This window comes from Salmo salar, chromosome 03, assembly GCF_965601325.2.
Source record: "Salmo salar chromosome 03, fSalSal1, whole genome shotgun sequence".
NCBI lineage: Eukaryota > Metazoa > Chordata > Actinopteri > Salmoniformes > Salmonidae > Salmo > Salmo salar.
In genome coordinates, this window is record NC_138293.1 from 40,453,142 (window position 1) to 40,466,556 (window position 13,415).

At 44.5% G+C, this 13,415-nt stretch overlaps 1 protein-coding gene across 1 annotated transcript in view; it reads left to right on the plus strand.

Moving 5' to 3' along the window:
• The window catches only part of LOC106600004 (protein unc-13 homolog A), a 94,489-nt gene that overhangs the window by 70,136 nt on the left and 10,938 nt on the right, over window positions 1–13,415 (plus strand). Inside the window, exons 17-24 of the mRNA XM_082973093.1 lie at window positions 1,879–2,106; window positions 2,410–2,551; window positions 2,630–2,799; window positions 2,973–3,088; window positions 3,196–3,359; window positions 11,622–11,775; window positions 12,311–12,379; window positions 12,932–13,021. Coding sequence (XP_082829219.1) covers window positions 1,879–2,106; window positions 2,410–2,551; window positions 2,630–2,799; window positions 2,973–3,088; window positions 3,196–3,359; window positions 11,622–11,775; window positions 12,311–12,379; window positions 12,932–13,021 — 1,133 coding nt within the window. The remainder of the gene's footprint in view (window positions 1–1,878; window positions 2,107–2,409; window positions 2,552–2,629; window positions 2,800–2,972; window positions 3,089–3,195; window positions 3,360–11,621; window positions 11,776–12,310; window positions 12,380–12,931; window positions 13,022–13,415) is intronic.

Consider the following 13,415-nt stretch of genomic DNA (forward strand, 5'->3'; position numbering starts at 1 on the left):
AGTAGCAGGCAGTTTAATTTGGGCACGCTTTTCATCCAAAATTCCGAATGCTGCCCCCAACCCTAGTGAAGTTAAGACATGAAGGTCAGTCAATCCGGAAAATGTAAAGAACTTTTCATAGCGCTTGATGGCAAAAACCATCAAGCGCTATGATGAAACTGGCTCTCATGAGGACCGCAACAGGAAAGGAAGACCCAGAGTTACCTCTGATGCAGAGGATAAGTTCATTAGAGTTACCAGCCTCATAAATTGCAGCCCAAATAAATGCTTCACAGAGTTCAAGTAACAGAGATATCTCAACATCAACTGTTCAGAGGAGACTGCGTGAATCAGGCCTTCAGGGTTGAATTGCTGCAAAGAAACCACTACTAAAGGACACCAATAAGAAGAAGAGACTTGATTGGGCCAAGAAACATGAGCAATGGACATTAGACTGGTGGAAATCTGTCCCAATTTGTGATTTTTTTATTTCTTTTTGCTCCAACTGCCTGGTCTTTGTGAGATGCAGAGTAGGTGAACGGATGATCTCCGCATGTGTGGTTCTCACCGTGAAGTATGGAGGTGTGATGGTGTGGGGGTGTTTTGCTGGCGACACTGTCTGTTGATTTATTTAGAATTCAAGGCACACTTAACCCGCATGGCTACCACAGCATTCTGCAGCGATACACCATCCCATCTGGTTTGCACTTAGTGGGATTTTAATTTGTTTTTCAACAGGACAATGACCCAACACACCTCCAGGCTGTGTAAGGGCTATTTGACCAAGAAGGAGAGTGATGGAGGGCTGCATCAGATGACCTGGCCTCCACAATCACCTGACCTCAACCCAATTGAGATGTTTTGGGATGAGTTGGACCGCAGAGTGAAGGAAAAGCAGCCAACAAGTGCTCAGCATATGTTGGAACTCCTTCAAGACTGTTGGAAAAGCATTCCTCATGAAGCTAGTTGAGAGAATTTCAAGAGTGTGCAAAGCTGTCAAGGCAAAGGGTGGCTACTTTGAAGAATCTCAAATATAAAATATATTTTGATTTGTTTAACACTTTTTGGGTTATTACATGATTCCATATGTGTTCTTTCATAGTTTTGATGTCTTCACTATTATTCTACAATGTAGAAAATAGTACAAATAAAGAAAAACCCTTGAATGAGTGGGTGTGTCCAAACTTTGGACTGGTACTTTATGTAGAACTACTGTATCTAATTTTTACATTACACCCGCACTATATTTTCTCCTTACACTCTCTACATACAGAGAGAAATACACACCCATAAAAACTCCCTCTCGTTTCCCCTCTTGCTTTCCCTTTTTCAATTGACATACCATTACTCTCCTCTCCCTCTTTCTCCTCCCCTTTTCAATTTATCTCCTGTGTAATGTGCTGTTATCCCTTCTGTTTCTCTCCTTACTCAGTCCCTCCATCCTTATTACTTCTCTAATTCACATTCCCCAAGATTAGATTTTAGCTCAATTCGCTACTGATTTACTGTCTCTTTTATCTCCTATTACTCACTTGTCCCCTCTCCCCACTATTCCTCAGGAGCCTTTACTCTGAAGGTTTACCCAAATGACCCTCACTGCCTCTTTTCTCACTCCATCTCCTATTCTCCATCTATACCAGGGATGGGCAACTTTGATTGGGGTGGGGACAAAACATCTGAACTCATCATGAAGGGCAGTGGGAGTGGGGGGGAATTGATCTATACCCTTTTTCCTCTCTCCCTCATTTTTCCCCCCCTCCATCTTTCTCCCTCCTTCATGCCCTTTAACTTTTTCTTATTGCCTCTCTCTCTCTTCTCTCTCTTTGTCCTCTCCTTTCTTCCGGCTCTTTTCCTATATGCTAACCCCTATCCTACCCCTCCCTCTCTCTCATCTCCCAGGGGCAGCGGAGAAGAGTTCTAAGAATGGGGCGGAGGACAGAACCCAGAACATCATCATGGTTTTAAAGGACAGGATGAAGATCAGAGAGAGGAACAAACCGGAAATCTTCGAGCTCATCCAGGAAGTGTTTAGTGTTGTCAAGGCGACGCACGCCACACAGATGAAGCAGATCAAACAGAGTGTGCTCGATGGGACGTCCAAGTGGTCGGCCATGATCAGCATGACTGGTAAGACAAGGACTGGGATTGAGATTGAGATTAGATTTGGTAGGTGTTGGGATTAAAGTTAGAATATGGGGGGTGTTGGTTACTGACTGGCAGTAGGAACAGTGCATCAGTAGACTTGCCTTTGCCAACCAGAGAATAAATTATATTTTACACGTTTGCTTTTGAGTACTTTCTTTAGCAGATGCTCTTATGCAAAGTGTTTTTGGTGTGTATTTAAGAAAGGAGACTGAAACAACCATTTAGCTAATACACTCTGTGTGGTGTATGCACAAAGTCTAATGTGTGACTGTGTCCGTCTCTCAGTGCAGTGTGCACAGGGCCTTCAGGCTAAGGACAAGACCGGCTCCAGTGATCCCTACGTCACAGTTCAGGTGGGCAAGACCAAGAAGAGGACCAAGACCATCTATGGTAACCTCAACCCTGTCTGGGATGAGAACTTCCACTTGTGAGTACAGCAACTGTGTGTCTGTCGGTCTGTGCGTGGCTGTGTGGTTAAGTCTGACATCCTTTCGTCATCTCGTAGCGAATGCCACAACTCGTCGGACCGGATCAAGGTACGTGTGTGGGACGAAGACGACGACATCAAGTCCAGGGTGAAGCAGAAGTTCAAACGGGAGTCCGATGACTTCCTGGGTCAGACCATCATCGAGGTCCGCACACTCAGCGGCGAGATGGACGTATGGTACAACCTGGGTGAGTGATGGAGGGAGTTTTTGGGAAAGGGAGAGGGGTGGGAGAGGAGAGAGAGAGAGAGATGAAGGAAATGGACAGACAAAGAAGGAAAGAATGATCAGAAGAGAAGAGGGCATTAGAAGACAACCCAATCGAATGTCTTGATGTGTGTGTGTGTTGGTGTCCCCTGACAGACAAGAGAACAGACAAGTCGGCTGTGTCTGGAGCCATCCGGATGCACATCAGTGTAGAGATCAAAGGAGAGGAGACTGTGGCTCCCTACCATGTCCAGTACACCTGTCTACACGAGGTAAGACCTACCATACCTTAACTTACCTACCACACACACAGACACACACTCTCTCTAACCCCCCCAACACACACACCTCTAACAGTTTTTCCCCGCTGTGTGTGAAGCACCTGTTCCAGTACACTACAGAGGAGCAGAACAGTGGTGCGGTGAAAATCCCTGATGCCAAAGGAGACGACGCGTGGAAGGTGTACTTCGAGGAGACTCCTCAGGAGATTGTGGATGAGTTCGCCATGCGTTACGGAGTGGAGTCCATCTACCAGGCTATGACGTCAGTACCATCACCATACAGAACACATACAGAGAGTTTGGAAATTGGTTTCGACCAGAGACGTTGGTATACATAAATACATTTATACAATGGGTGGTTCTAATCCTGAATGCTGATTGGTTAAAACCGCATTCCAGCCAGTGTATATTCCACAAGTTACCACCTGCTAAATCTATGATGTTAAAATGCCTATTTACTCTGTTCCATATGACTGCACAATCCACTGTCTCATCAACCCAGCCAGCAATGTATAAACTTGATCTCCGCTATAAAAAGCATCTAGACATTATCTCACATTTCTTTTAGACTAACATTTAGTTTTCAACAGCAGAGTTTTGTATAAACCTTGCTGTCTGTCTCCAACATTTGCAACATTGAATTTTAATATTTAAACAATCTCCAGCTGTCCCATAGTAATGAACGTATCGAGACAAGACAGACAGTCAGGCAGTGTTTCTCAGCCAGTCAAAATCATGAATCACCTGGCATCATTTGTATTCACATATAGAAAGAAATGTCAATTGAAAAAAGGTCAAACAAAACGAAGTATGGCTAGTTTGCAGTCTTTCCAGCTTCAGTTTGAAGTGATTGTGTTAGCTGTGTTGTTGGCTAGCTCCTCTGAACAACAGTGTCCTAACGAGAGAGTACATTTTCTATGCCAGGTGAAATCGTGCAGCATTAGCTATGGATGTATCCAAATAAATGTCACTAGAAAACAGTTTAAACAAATGCAACTGCATGGGAATATGTGAATGGGAATATGTACATATAAATATATGGATGAGTGATGGCCGTGCGGCATGGGCAAGGTGCAATAGATGGTATAAAATACAGTATTTACATGTGATATGAATAATGTAAGATGTGTAAACATTACAAAAGTGGCATTATTTAAAGTGGCATTGTTTAAAATGACTAGTGATCCATTTATTAAAGTGGCCAGTGATTTGGTCTCAATGTAGGCAGCAGTCTCTCTGAGTTAGAGATGTTTAGCAGTCTGATGGGCTTGAGATAGAAGCTGTTTTTCAGTCTCTCGGTCACAGCTTTGTTGCACCTGTACTGACCTCGCCTTCTGGATGGTAGAGGTGTGAACAGGCAGTAGCTTGCGTGGTTGTTGTGTTCCCTTGGTTTACCAGTGTCCTGTCGATTTATTGTTACAATGTCCGTTGGTTCGTGTGAGTACCTGTGCTGTGTGTTTTGGCTTTTGTGCCATTGTGGATTGCACAGATGATTACGGGTCTCGTCCCGTGCGTTAATCATCGTGCACTTGTGTTATTTATTCGAGGTACTCCTCATTCTTTTGTTTTGGTTTCAACCCTGTGTTTTGTGTAGTGTTTGTTTGGTCTTCGTCCCTGTGCCTTTACACGGCACGCTGTAATTTGGGTGTAATAAAAATAAAAAAAGATTACGCATTCCTGCACCTGTCTCCCGACTCATTCATACCAGCGTGACACAGTTGCCGTACCAGGCTGTGATACAGCCCAACAGTATGCTCTCAGTTGTGCATCTGTAAAAGTTTGTCAGGGTTTTAGGTGACAAGACAAATTTCTTCAGCCTCCTGAGGTTGAAGAGGTGCTGTTACACCTTCTTCACCACACTGTCTGTGTGGGTGGACCATTTCAGTTTGTCTGTGATGTGTACGCCGAGGAACTTAAAACTTTCCACCTTATCCACTGCTGTCCCTTCGATGTGGATAGGGGGGTGCTCCCTCTGCTTTTTCCTGAAGTCCACGATCATCTCCTTTGTTTTGTTGACGTTGAGTGAGAGGTTGTTTTCCTGACACCACACTCTGAGTGCCCTCACTTCCTCCCTGTAGGCTGTCTCGTCGTTGTTGGTAATCAAGCCCACTACTGTTGTGTCGTCTGCAAACTTGATGATTGATTTGGAGGCGTGCATGGCCACGCAGTCGTGGGTGAACAGGGAGTACAGGAGGGGGCTGAGCACGCACCCTTGTGGGGCCAGCAAATTGGAGATGTTGTTTCCTACTTTCACCACCTGGGGGCTGACCGTCAAAGTCCAGAACCCAATTGCACAGGGCGGGTTTGAGACCCGGGGCCTCCAGCTTGATGATGAGCTTGGAGGGTACTATGGTGTTGAATGCTGAGCTGTAGTCAATGAACAGCATTCTTACATCGGTATTCCTCTTGTCCAGATGGGATAGGGCAGTGTGATAGCGATTGTCGTCTGTGGACCTGTTGGGGCGATATGCAAACTGAAAGGGTCTAGGGTGGCCAGTAAGTTGGAGGGGATATGATCCTTGACTAGTCTCTCAAAGCACTTCATGACGACAGAAGTGAGTGCTACTGGGCGGTAGGCATTTAGTTCAGTTGTCTTTGCTTTCTTGGGTACAGGAACAATGTTGGCCATCTTGAAGCATGTGGGGACAACATACTGGGATAGGGAGCGATTGAATATGTCCGTAAACACACCAGCCAGCTAGTCTGCGCATGCTCTGAGGATGCGGCTAGGGATGCCGTCTGGGCCAGCAGCCTTGCGAGGGTTAAAATGTTTAAATGTTTTACTCACGTCGGCCACGGAGGAGGGGGGCACAGTCCTTGTTAGCAGGCCGCGACGGTGGCACTGTGTTAGCCTCAAAGCGGGCAAAGAAGGTGTTTATTTTGTCTGGAAGCGTGACGCCGGTGTCCATGACGTGGCTGGTTTTCTTTTTGTAGTCCGTGATTTCCTGTAGACCCTGCCACATACATCTTGTGTCTGAGCCATTGAATTGCGACTCTACTTTGTCCCTGTATCGGCATTTTGATTGTTTGATTGCCTTGCGGAGGGAATAACTACACTGTTTATATTCAGCCATATTCCCAGACCTCTTTCCATGGTTAAATGCGGTGGTTCGCGCTTTTATTTTTACGCGAATGCCGCCATCCATCCACGGTTTCTGGTTAGCGTAGGTTTTCTTAGTCACAGTGGGTACACCATCTCCAATGCACTTGTTTATAAACTCACTCACCGAGTCAGTGTATAGGTCGATGTTGTTCTCTGAGGCTGACCGGAACATATTCCAGTCCACGTGATCAAAATGATCTTGAAGTGTGGATTCCAATTGGTCAGACCAGCGTTGAATGGTTCTAATAACTGGTACATCCATTTTTTTCTACATTAGTATCAGCAGTTTTATGGGCGCCCAACCAATTGTGCTGTTGTGTTTTTTTTCACGTTATTTGTAACTTATTTTGTACATAATGTTTCTGCAACCGTATCTTATGGCAAAAAAGAGCTTCTGGATATCAGGACAGCGATCACTCACCTCGGATTAGACTAAGATTTTTTTCTTCAACAAGGAGGACGCACAGGACATTCTCCGAACACCCGACACGGCCAACATCCCAGTTATTTGCAAGAGGAAGAGACACAGGTAAAGAGGACACAGAGTGGGGTGCCTCGTAAGGATCCGCAGAAGGCGAGTGGGAAAGCTACCGTTACCGTCAATATTACTCGCCAACGTGCAATCATTGGACAGTAAATTACACGAGGTACGATCACGAATATCCTACCAACGGGACATCAACTGTAATATCTTACGTTTCACGGAATCATGGCTGAATGATGACATGACAGCTTGCGGGATATACGCTGCACTGGCAAGATAGAACAGCACACTTACACTCCGTGTAAGACGAGGGGGGGGCCAGTCTGTGCATATTTGTAAACAGCTGGTGCACAAAATCTAAGGATGTCTCTAGATTTTGCTCGTCTGAAGTAGAGTATCTTGTGATAAAATGCAGACCGCACTATTTGCCTTGAGAGTTTTCAGCTATACTTTTCGTGGCTGTTTACCACCACAGACGGATGTTGGAACTAAGACCGCACTCAGTCAGCTGTATAAGGAAATAAGCGAACAGGAAACCACTCACCCAGAGGCGGCGCTCCTAGTGGCCGGAGACTTTAATGCATGGAAACTTAAATCAGTTCTACCTAATTTTTATCAACATGTTAAATGTCCAACCAGAGGGAGAAAAACATTCTAGATCACCTGTACTCCACACACAGAGACGTGTACAAAGCTCTCCCTCGCCCTCCATTTGGTAAATCCGACCACAATTCTATCCTCCTGATTCCTGCTTACAAGCAAAAATTAAAGCAGGAAGCACCAGTGACTCGGTCTATAAAAAAGTGGTCAGATGAAGCAGATGCTAAACTACAGGACTGCTATCACAGACTGGAACATGTTCCTGGATTCTTCCAATGGCATTGAGGAGTACACCACATCAGTCACTGGCTTTATCAATAAGTGCATCGAGGACGTCGTCCCCACAGTGACTGTACGTATATACCCCAACCAGAAGCCATGGATTACAGGCAACATTCGCACTGAGCTAAAGGGTAGAGCTGCCGCTTTCAAGGTGCGGGACTCTAACCCGGAAGCTTATAAGAAATCCTGCTATGTCCTCCGACGAACCATCAAACTGGCGTCAATACAGGGCTAAAATTTAATTGTACTACACCGGCTCCTACACTCGTCTTATGTGGCAGGGCTTGCAAACTATTACAGACTACAAAGGGAAGCACAGCTGCGAGCTGCCCAGTGACACAAGCATACCAGACGAGCTAAATCACTTCTATGCTCGCTTTGAGGCAAGCAACACTGAGGCATGCATGAGAGCATCAGCTGTTCCGGACGACTGTGTGATCACGCTCTCCGTAGCCGACGTGAGTAAGACCTTTAAACAGGTCAACATTCACAAGGCTGCGGGGCCAGACGGATTACCAGGACATGGGCTCCGGGCATGTGCTGACCAACTGGCAGGTGTCTTCACTGACATTTTCAACATGTCCCTGATTGAGTTTGTAATACCAACATGTTTCAAGCAGACCATGATAGTATCTGTGCCCAAGAACACGAAGGCAACCTGCCTAAATGACTACAGACCCATAGCACTCACGTCCGTAGCCATGAAGTGCTTTGAAAGGCTGGTAAGGGCTCACATCAACAACATTATCCCAGAAACCCTAGACCCACTCCATTTTGCATACCTCCCAAACAGATCCACAGATGATGCAATCTCTATTGCACTCCACACTGCCCTTTCCCACCTAGACAAAAGGAACACCTATGTGAGAATGCTATTCATTGACTACAGCTCAACGTTCAACACCATAGTACCCTCAAAGCTCATCACTAAGCTTAGGATCCTGGGACTAAACGCCTCCCTCTACAACTGGATCCTGGACTTCCTGACGGGCCGCCCCCAGGTGGTGAGGGTAGGTAGCAACACATCTGCCACGCTGATCCTCAACACTGGAGCCCCTCAGGGGTGCGTGCTCAGTCCCCTCCTATACTCCTTGTTCACCCATGACTCCAACACCATCATTAAGTTTGCAGATGACACAACAGTGGTAGGCCTGATCTCCGACAACGATGAGACAGCCTATAGGGAGGGGGTCAGAGACCTGGCCGTGTGGTGCCAGAATAACAACCTATCCCGCAACGTGACCAAGACTAAGGAGATGATTGTGGACTACAGGAAAAGGAGGACTGATCACGCCCCCATTCTCATCGACGGGGCTGTAGTGGAGCAGGTTGAGAGATTCAAGTTCCTTGGTGTCCTCATCACCAACAAACTAGAATGGTCCAAACACACCAAGACAGTCGTGAAGAGGGCACGACAAAGCCTATTCCCCTCCAGGAAACTAAAAAGATTTGGCATGGGTCCTGAGATCTTCAAAAAGAGCATCCTGACTGGTTGCATCACTGCCTGTTATGGCAACTGCTCGGCCTCCGACCGCAAGGCACTAAGGAGGGTAGGGTAGTGTGTATGGCCCAGTACATCACTGGGGCTAAGCTGCATGCCATCCAGGACCTCTACACCAGGCGGTGTCAGAGGAAGGCCCTGAAAATTGTCAAAGACCCCAGCCACCCCAGTCATAGACTGTTCTCTCTACTACTGCATGGCAAGCGGTACCAGAGTGCCAAGTCTAGGACAAAGAGGCTTCTCAACAGTTTTTACCCCCAAGCCATAAGACTCCTGAAAAGGTAATCAATCAAATGGCTACCCAAACTATTTGCATTGTGTACCCCCCCCCCCCCCCACCACCCCTCATTTACGCTGCTGCTACTCTCTGTTTATCTTATATGCATAGTCACTTTAACTATACATTCATGTGCATACTACCTCAATTAGCCCAACCAACCAGTGCCCCCGCACATTGGCTAACCGGGCTATCTGCATTGTGTCCCGCCACCCGCCAACCCCTCTTTTACGCAACTGATACTCTCTGTTTATCATATATGCATAGTCACTTTAACCATATCTACATGTACATACTTCCTCAATCAGCCCGACTAACCAGTGCCTGTATATAGCCTCGCTACTGTTATAGCCTCGCTACTGTTATTTTTCACTGTCTTTTTACTGTTGTTTTTATTTCTTTACTTACCTATTGTTCACCTTTTTTTTTTTGCACTGTTGGTTAAAGCCTGTAAGTAAGCATTTCACTGTAGCAACACATCTGTTGTATTCGGCGCACGTGACAAATAAACTTTGATTTGATTAGATCCTGTTTGAGTTTCTGCCTTTAAGATGGTAGGAGCAAGATGGCGTCGTGGTCAGATTTGCCAAAGGGAGGGCGGGGTATGCATCGTGGAAGTTAGAGTAGCAATGATCGAGTGTATTACTCCTGCGTGTAGTGCAATCAATATGGTGATAGAATTTAGGTAGCCTTGTTCTCAAATTTGCTTTGTTAATATCCCCAGCTACAATAAATGCAGTCTCAGGATATATGGTTTCCAGTTTGCTTAGAGTCCAGTGAAGTTCCTTGAGCGCCGTCTTGGTGTCTGCTTGAGGGGGAATGTACACAGCTGTGACTATAACTGACGAGAATTCTCTTGGGATGTAAAATTGCCGGCATTTGATTGTAAGGAATTCTAGGTTGGGTGTTCAGAAGGATTTGAGTACCTGTATGTTGTTGTTGTTATGTATGTTGTTATGATTACACCATGAGTCGTTAAATCATGAAGCATACACCCCCGCCCTTCCTCTTCCTAGAGAGGTGTTTATCTCTGTTGGGTGCGATGCATGGAGAAGCCATGGTGGCTGATCCAACTCCGACAACATATCCCGAGAGCGCCATGTTTCCGTTAAACAGAGAATGTTACAATCTCTGATGTCTCTCTGGAAGGCAACCCTTGCTTGAATTTTGTCTACCTTATTGTCAAGAGACTGGACATTGGCGAGTAGTATACTTGGGAGCGGTGGGCAATGTGCACTTCTACGGAACCTGATCAGGAGGCTGCTCTGTCTGCCCCTACTGCGGTGCTGTTGTTTTGGTTTGGCTTCTGGGATTAGATCCATTGTCCTGGGTGGTGGTCCGAACAGAGCATCTGCTTCGAGAATGTCGTATTCCTGGTCATAATGTTGATAAGTTGACATCGCTCTTATATCCAATAGTTCTTCCCGGATGTATGTAATAAGACTTAAGATTTCCTGGGATAACAATGTAAGAAATAATACATAAAAAAACTAAATACTGCATAGTTTCCTAAGAACTTGAAGCGAGGCGACCATCTCTGTCGGCGCCATCTGGCCTTTGCCAATAATGTTTTCAATTCGACTTTTACTTTCAAATGCAGCTCAAACATAGAAAATGTAGTAATGAACTATAGCCATTGAATTCTACCGTGCAAATATACAGTGCGTTTTATAAGAAAATAATGCTGCTCTAGAATGCCGTTCAAACCAATCAGAAAGGAGTTTTCGACAATGCCATGGTATAATTAAGTGATAATACCCCTCGAAGCCGGTGTTTGGAGGATATTGACTAAGTCTCGGGCTTAACAACACCCGTGTCAATATATCCTCCAAACACCAGCTTCGAGGGGCATTAGCACTTAATTAATGCATGGCATTGTTGAATACTCCTTTCTGATTGGTTTGAAGGGCATTCTAGAGCGTGCATTATTTCCTGAGCTACTTCAGTGGATGTTGAACACATTTCTACCTGCAAATGAACACATTTCTAGCAAAATATTTTCCATAGAACGCCTTGTTGATTATCCCTTAAATAAATGTCTCTGGTTTTAACCTTACATTAAGGAGAGAACAAGTATTATGTACCATCTACCAGTGTGTCAACCCAGACGTTCTATTTTTGACTGTGATAACATGTAACAATACAGAATACAACACACTTGAGACTACTGTGGGCTACAACCTACACTGGACAGACAAACGACAACATGTTTCATACCTAAAAATCCCAGTTAATATGAATATAATTATTAAATTGTGTGTGTGTGTGTGTCCACAGCCATTTTGCATGCCTGTCGTCTAAGTACATGTGCCCTGGTGTACCCGCGGTGATGAGTACCCTTCTGGCCAACATCAATGCCTACTATGCTCACACCACCCAGTCCACCAATAACGTCTCAGCATCAGACCGCTTCGCCGCATCCAACTTTGGAGTGAGTTCATTAGTGTATACTTTTAGGGGCGGTTTCCCAGACAGATTAAGCCTAGTCTTGAACCTAAAAGCTATTTCAATTAAGATTCTCTTTAGTCCAGGACTACACTTAATCTGTCCCGGAAACCAGCCCATTATTGTTTTAGGTTTACATTTTATTAAAAGCTATTTCATTTAAAATCCAATTAACTGTTGTTTAATTGTGAATGGAAATGTCTTCTTAGAGATGAAATGATATGATAGAGATGACATGTCATGACATGTTGAACTGTGCAGGTAAAGTAAAAAGGAAAGTCGTTTCAAAACCGGAACATTGTCCTGAGGGCCCTCTGCCCTAATACAGCCTCCAACCCCCATTTTCAAACAGTGGCCCAACCTACATCCCCAACTGCCCAATCAGATTCACCAAACTAAGCTAGATCCTGTCCTGGGTTGACATAAGCAAAATATACACATATATATACTGTCAGCTGAGATGATGTTACAATTTTTTATCCTGTTTTATCTTGTCCTGTGTGTGTGTCCTGTGTGGGTAGAAGGACAGGTTTGTGAAACTTCTAGACCAGCTCCACAACTCCCTGAGGATTGACCTTTCCATGTACAGGGTAATGTCAACTTATTTCTTTCACTGTTTTATATTTTTCTTTTTTAAGTGTGTTAAGTGTTTTGAGAGACTTTTAGAAGCGTTTTACTTCGCACAAACACTGGTTAATATTGTGTTATGTTTGAACGTCACTGTTTTAGATTAGTCTTCTATTCCATTATAGGCATTTTCTATTTTAGTTGTTTTTCTTTGTGAATGTTTTGTGTAATTTGATTTATTTGATTTATTCTTCCAGTTCCATCTGTAAGACACTGTATACAAGCTGTTAGATATAATTTTCTTGCAGTTGACATTATTATATTTATATTTTACTTTTCTTCAAGCAAAAGTTGAAGGACATGATGGAGGGGATGGAATAGACTACTATAAAATTATACTATCAAAATAAACATTACATTCTAAGTTAGAATAAACCAGTTGAAGGCCTATCTACCAGTCTTGTGATATCTGTTCCTGGTTTTCAAGAACATATCTCTGTTCGTAACAGTGTTTGTGTGTGTTTCTACACTGTTTTCGAGTATATATCAGTGTGTTTCTATGTTTGTGTTTGTAGAATAACTTCCCGGCTAGTAGCCCTGAGAGGCTGCAGGACCTCAAGTCCACTGTAGACCTGCTGACCAGCATCACCTTCTTCAGAATGAAGGTGAACAAAACAAAACTCCATTCATCATCTTCTTCTTCATCTCTGTTTCCTCAAGTCCTAGAGCTGGCCTGTGCCAGCCAACATTTTATTCCAGGAAAGAATCAATATATTATGTGGATTCATAAATAGACTTACTTGCTAAGCTAGCTCTTGAGTAGCCACTGAAGACCACCCTGGTCTCCCGAGCTTACATTCTGTTTCACTACACGGATTCAGTAAAACAAAACAAGAGCGCAGCGGTCAGGATGGTTTGATCAGGCTAGCTCTTGAGGGTTAGGCAACATTTAGCACCAGTTAGGGTGTATGAGCCGTATACAGTGTATTTGGAAAGTATTCAGACCGCTTCTACATTTTGTTTCGTTATAGCCTTAGTCTAAAATGTATTAAATAAAAC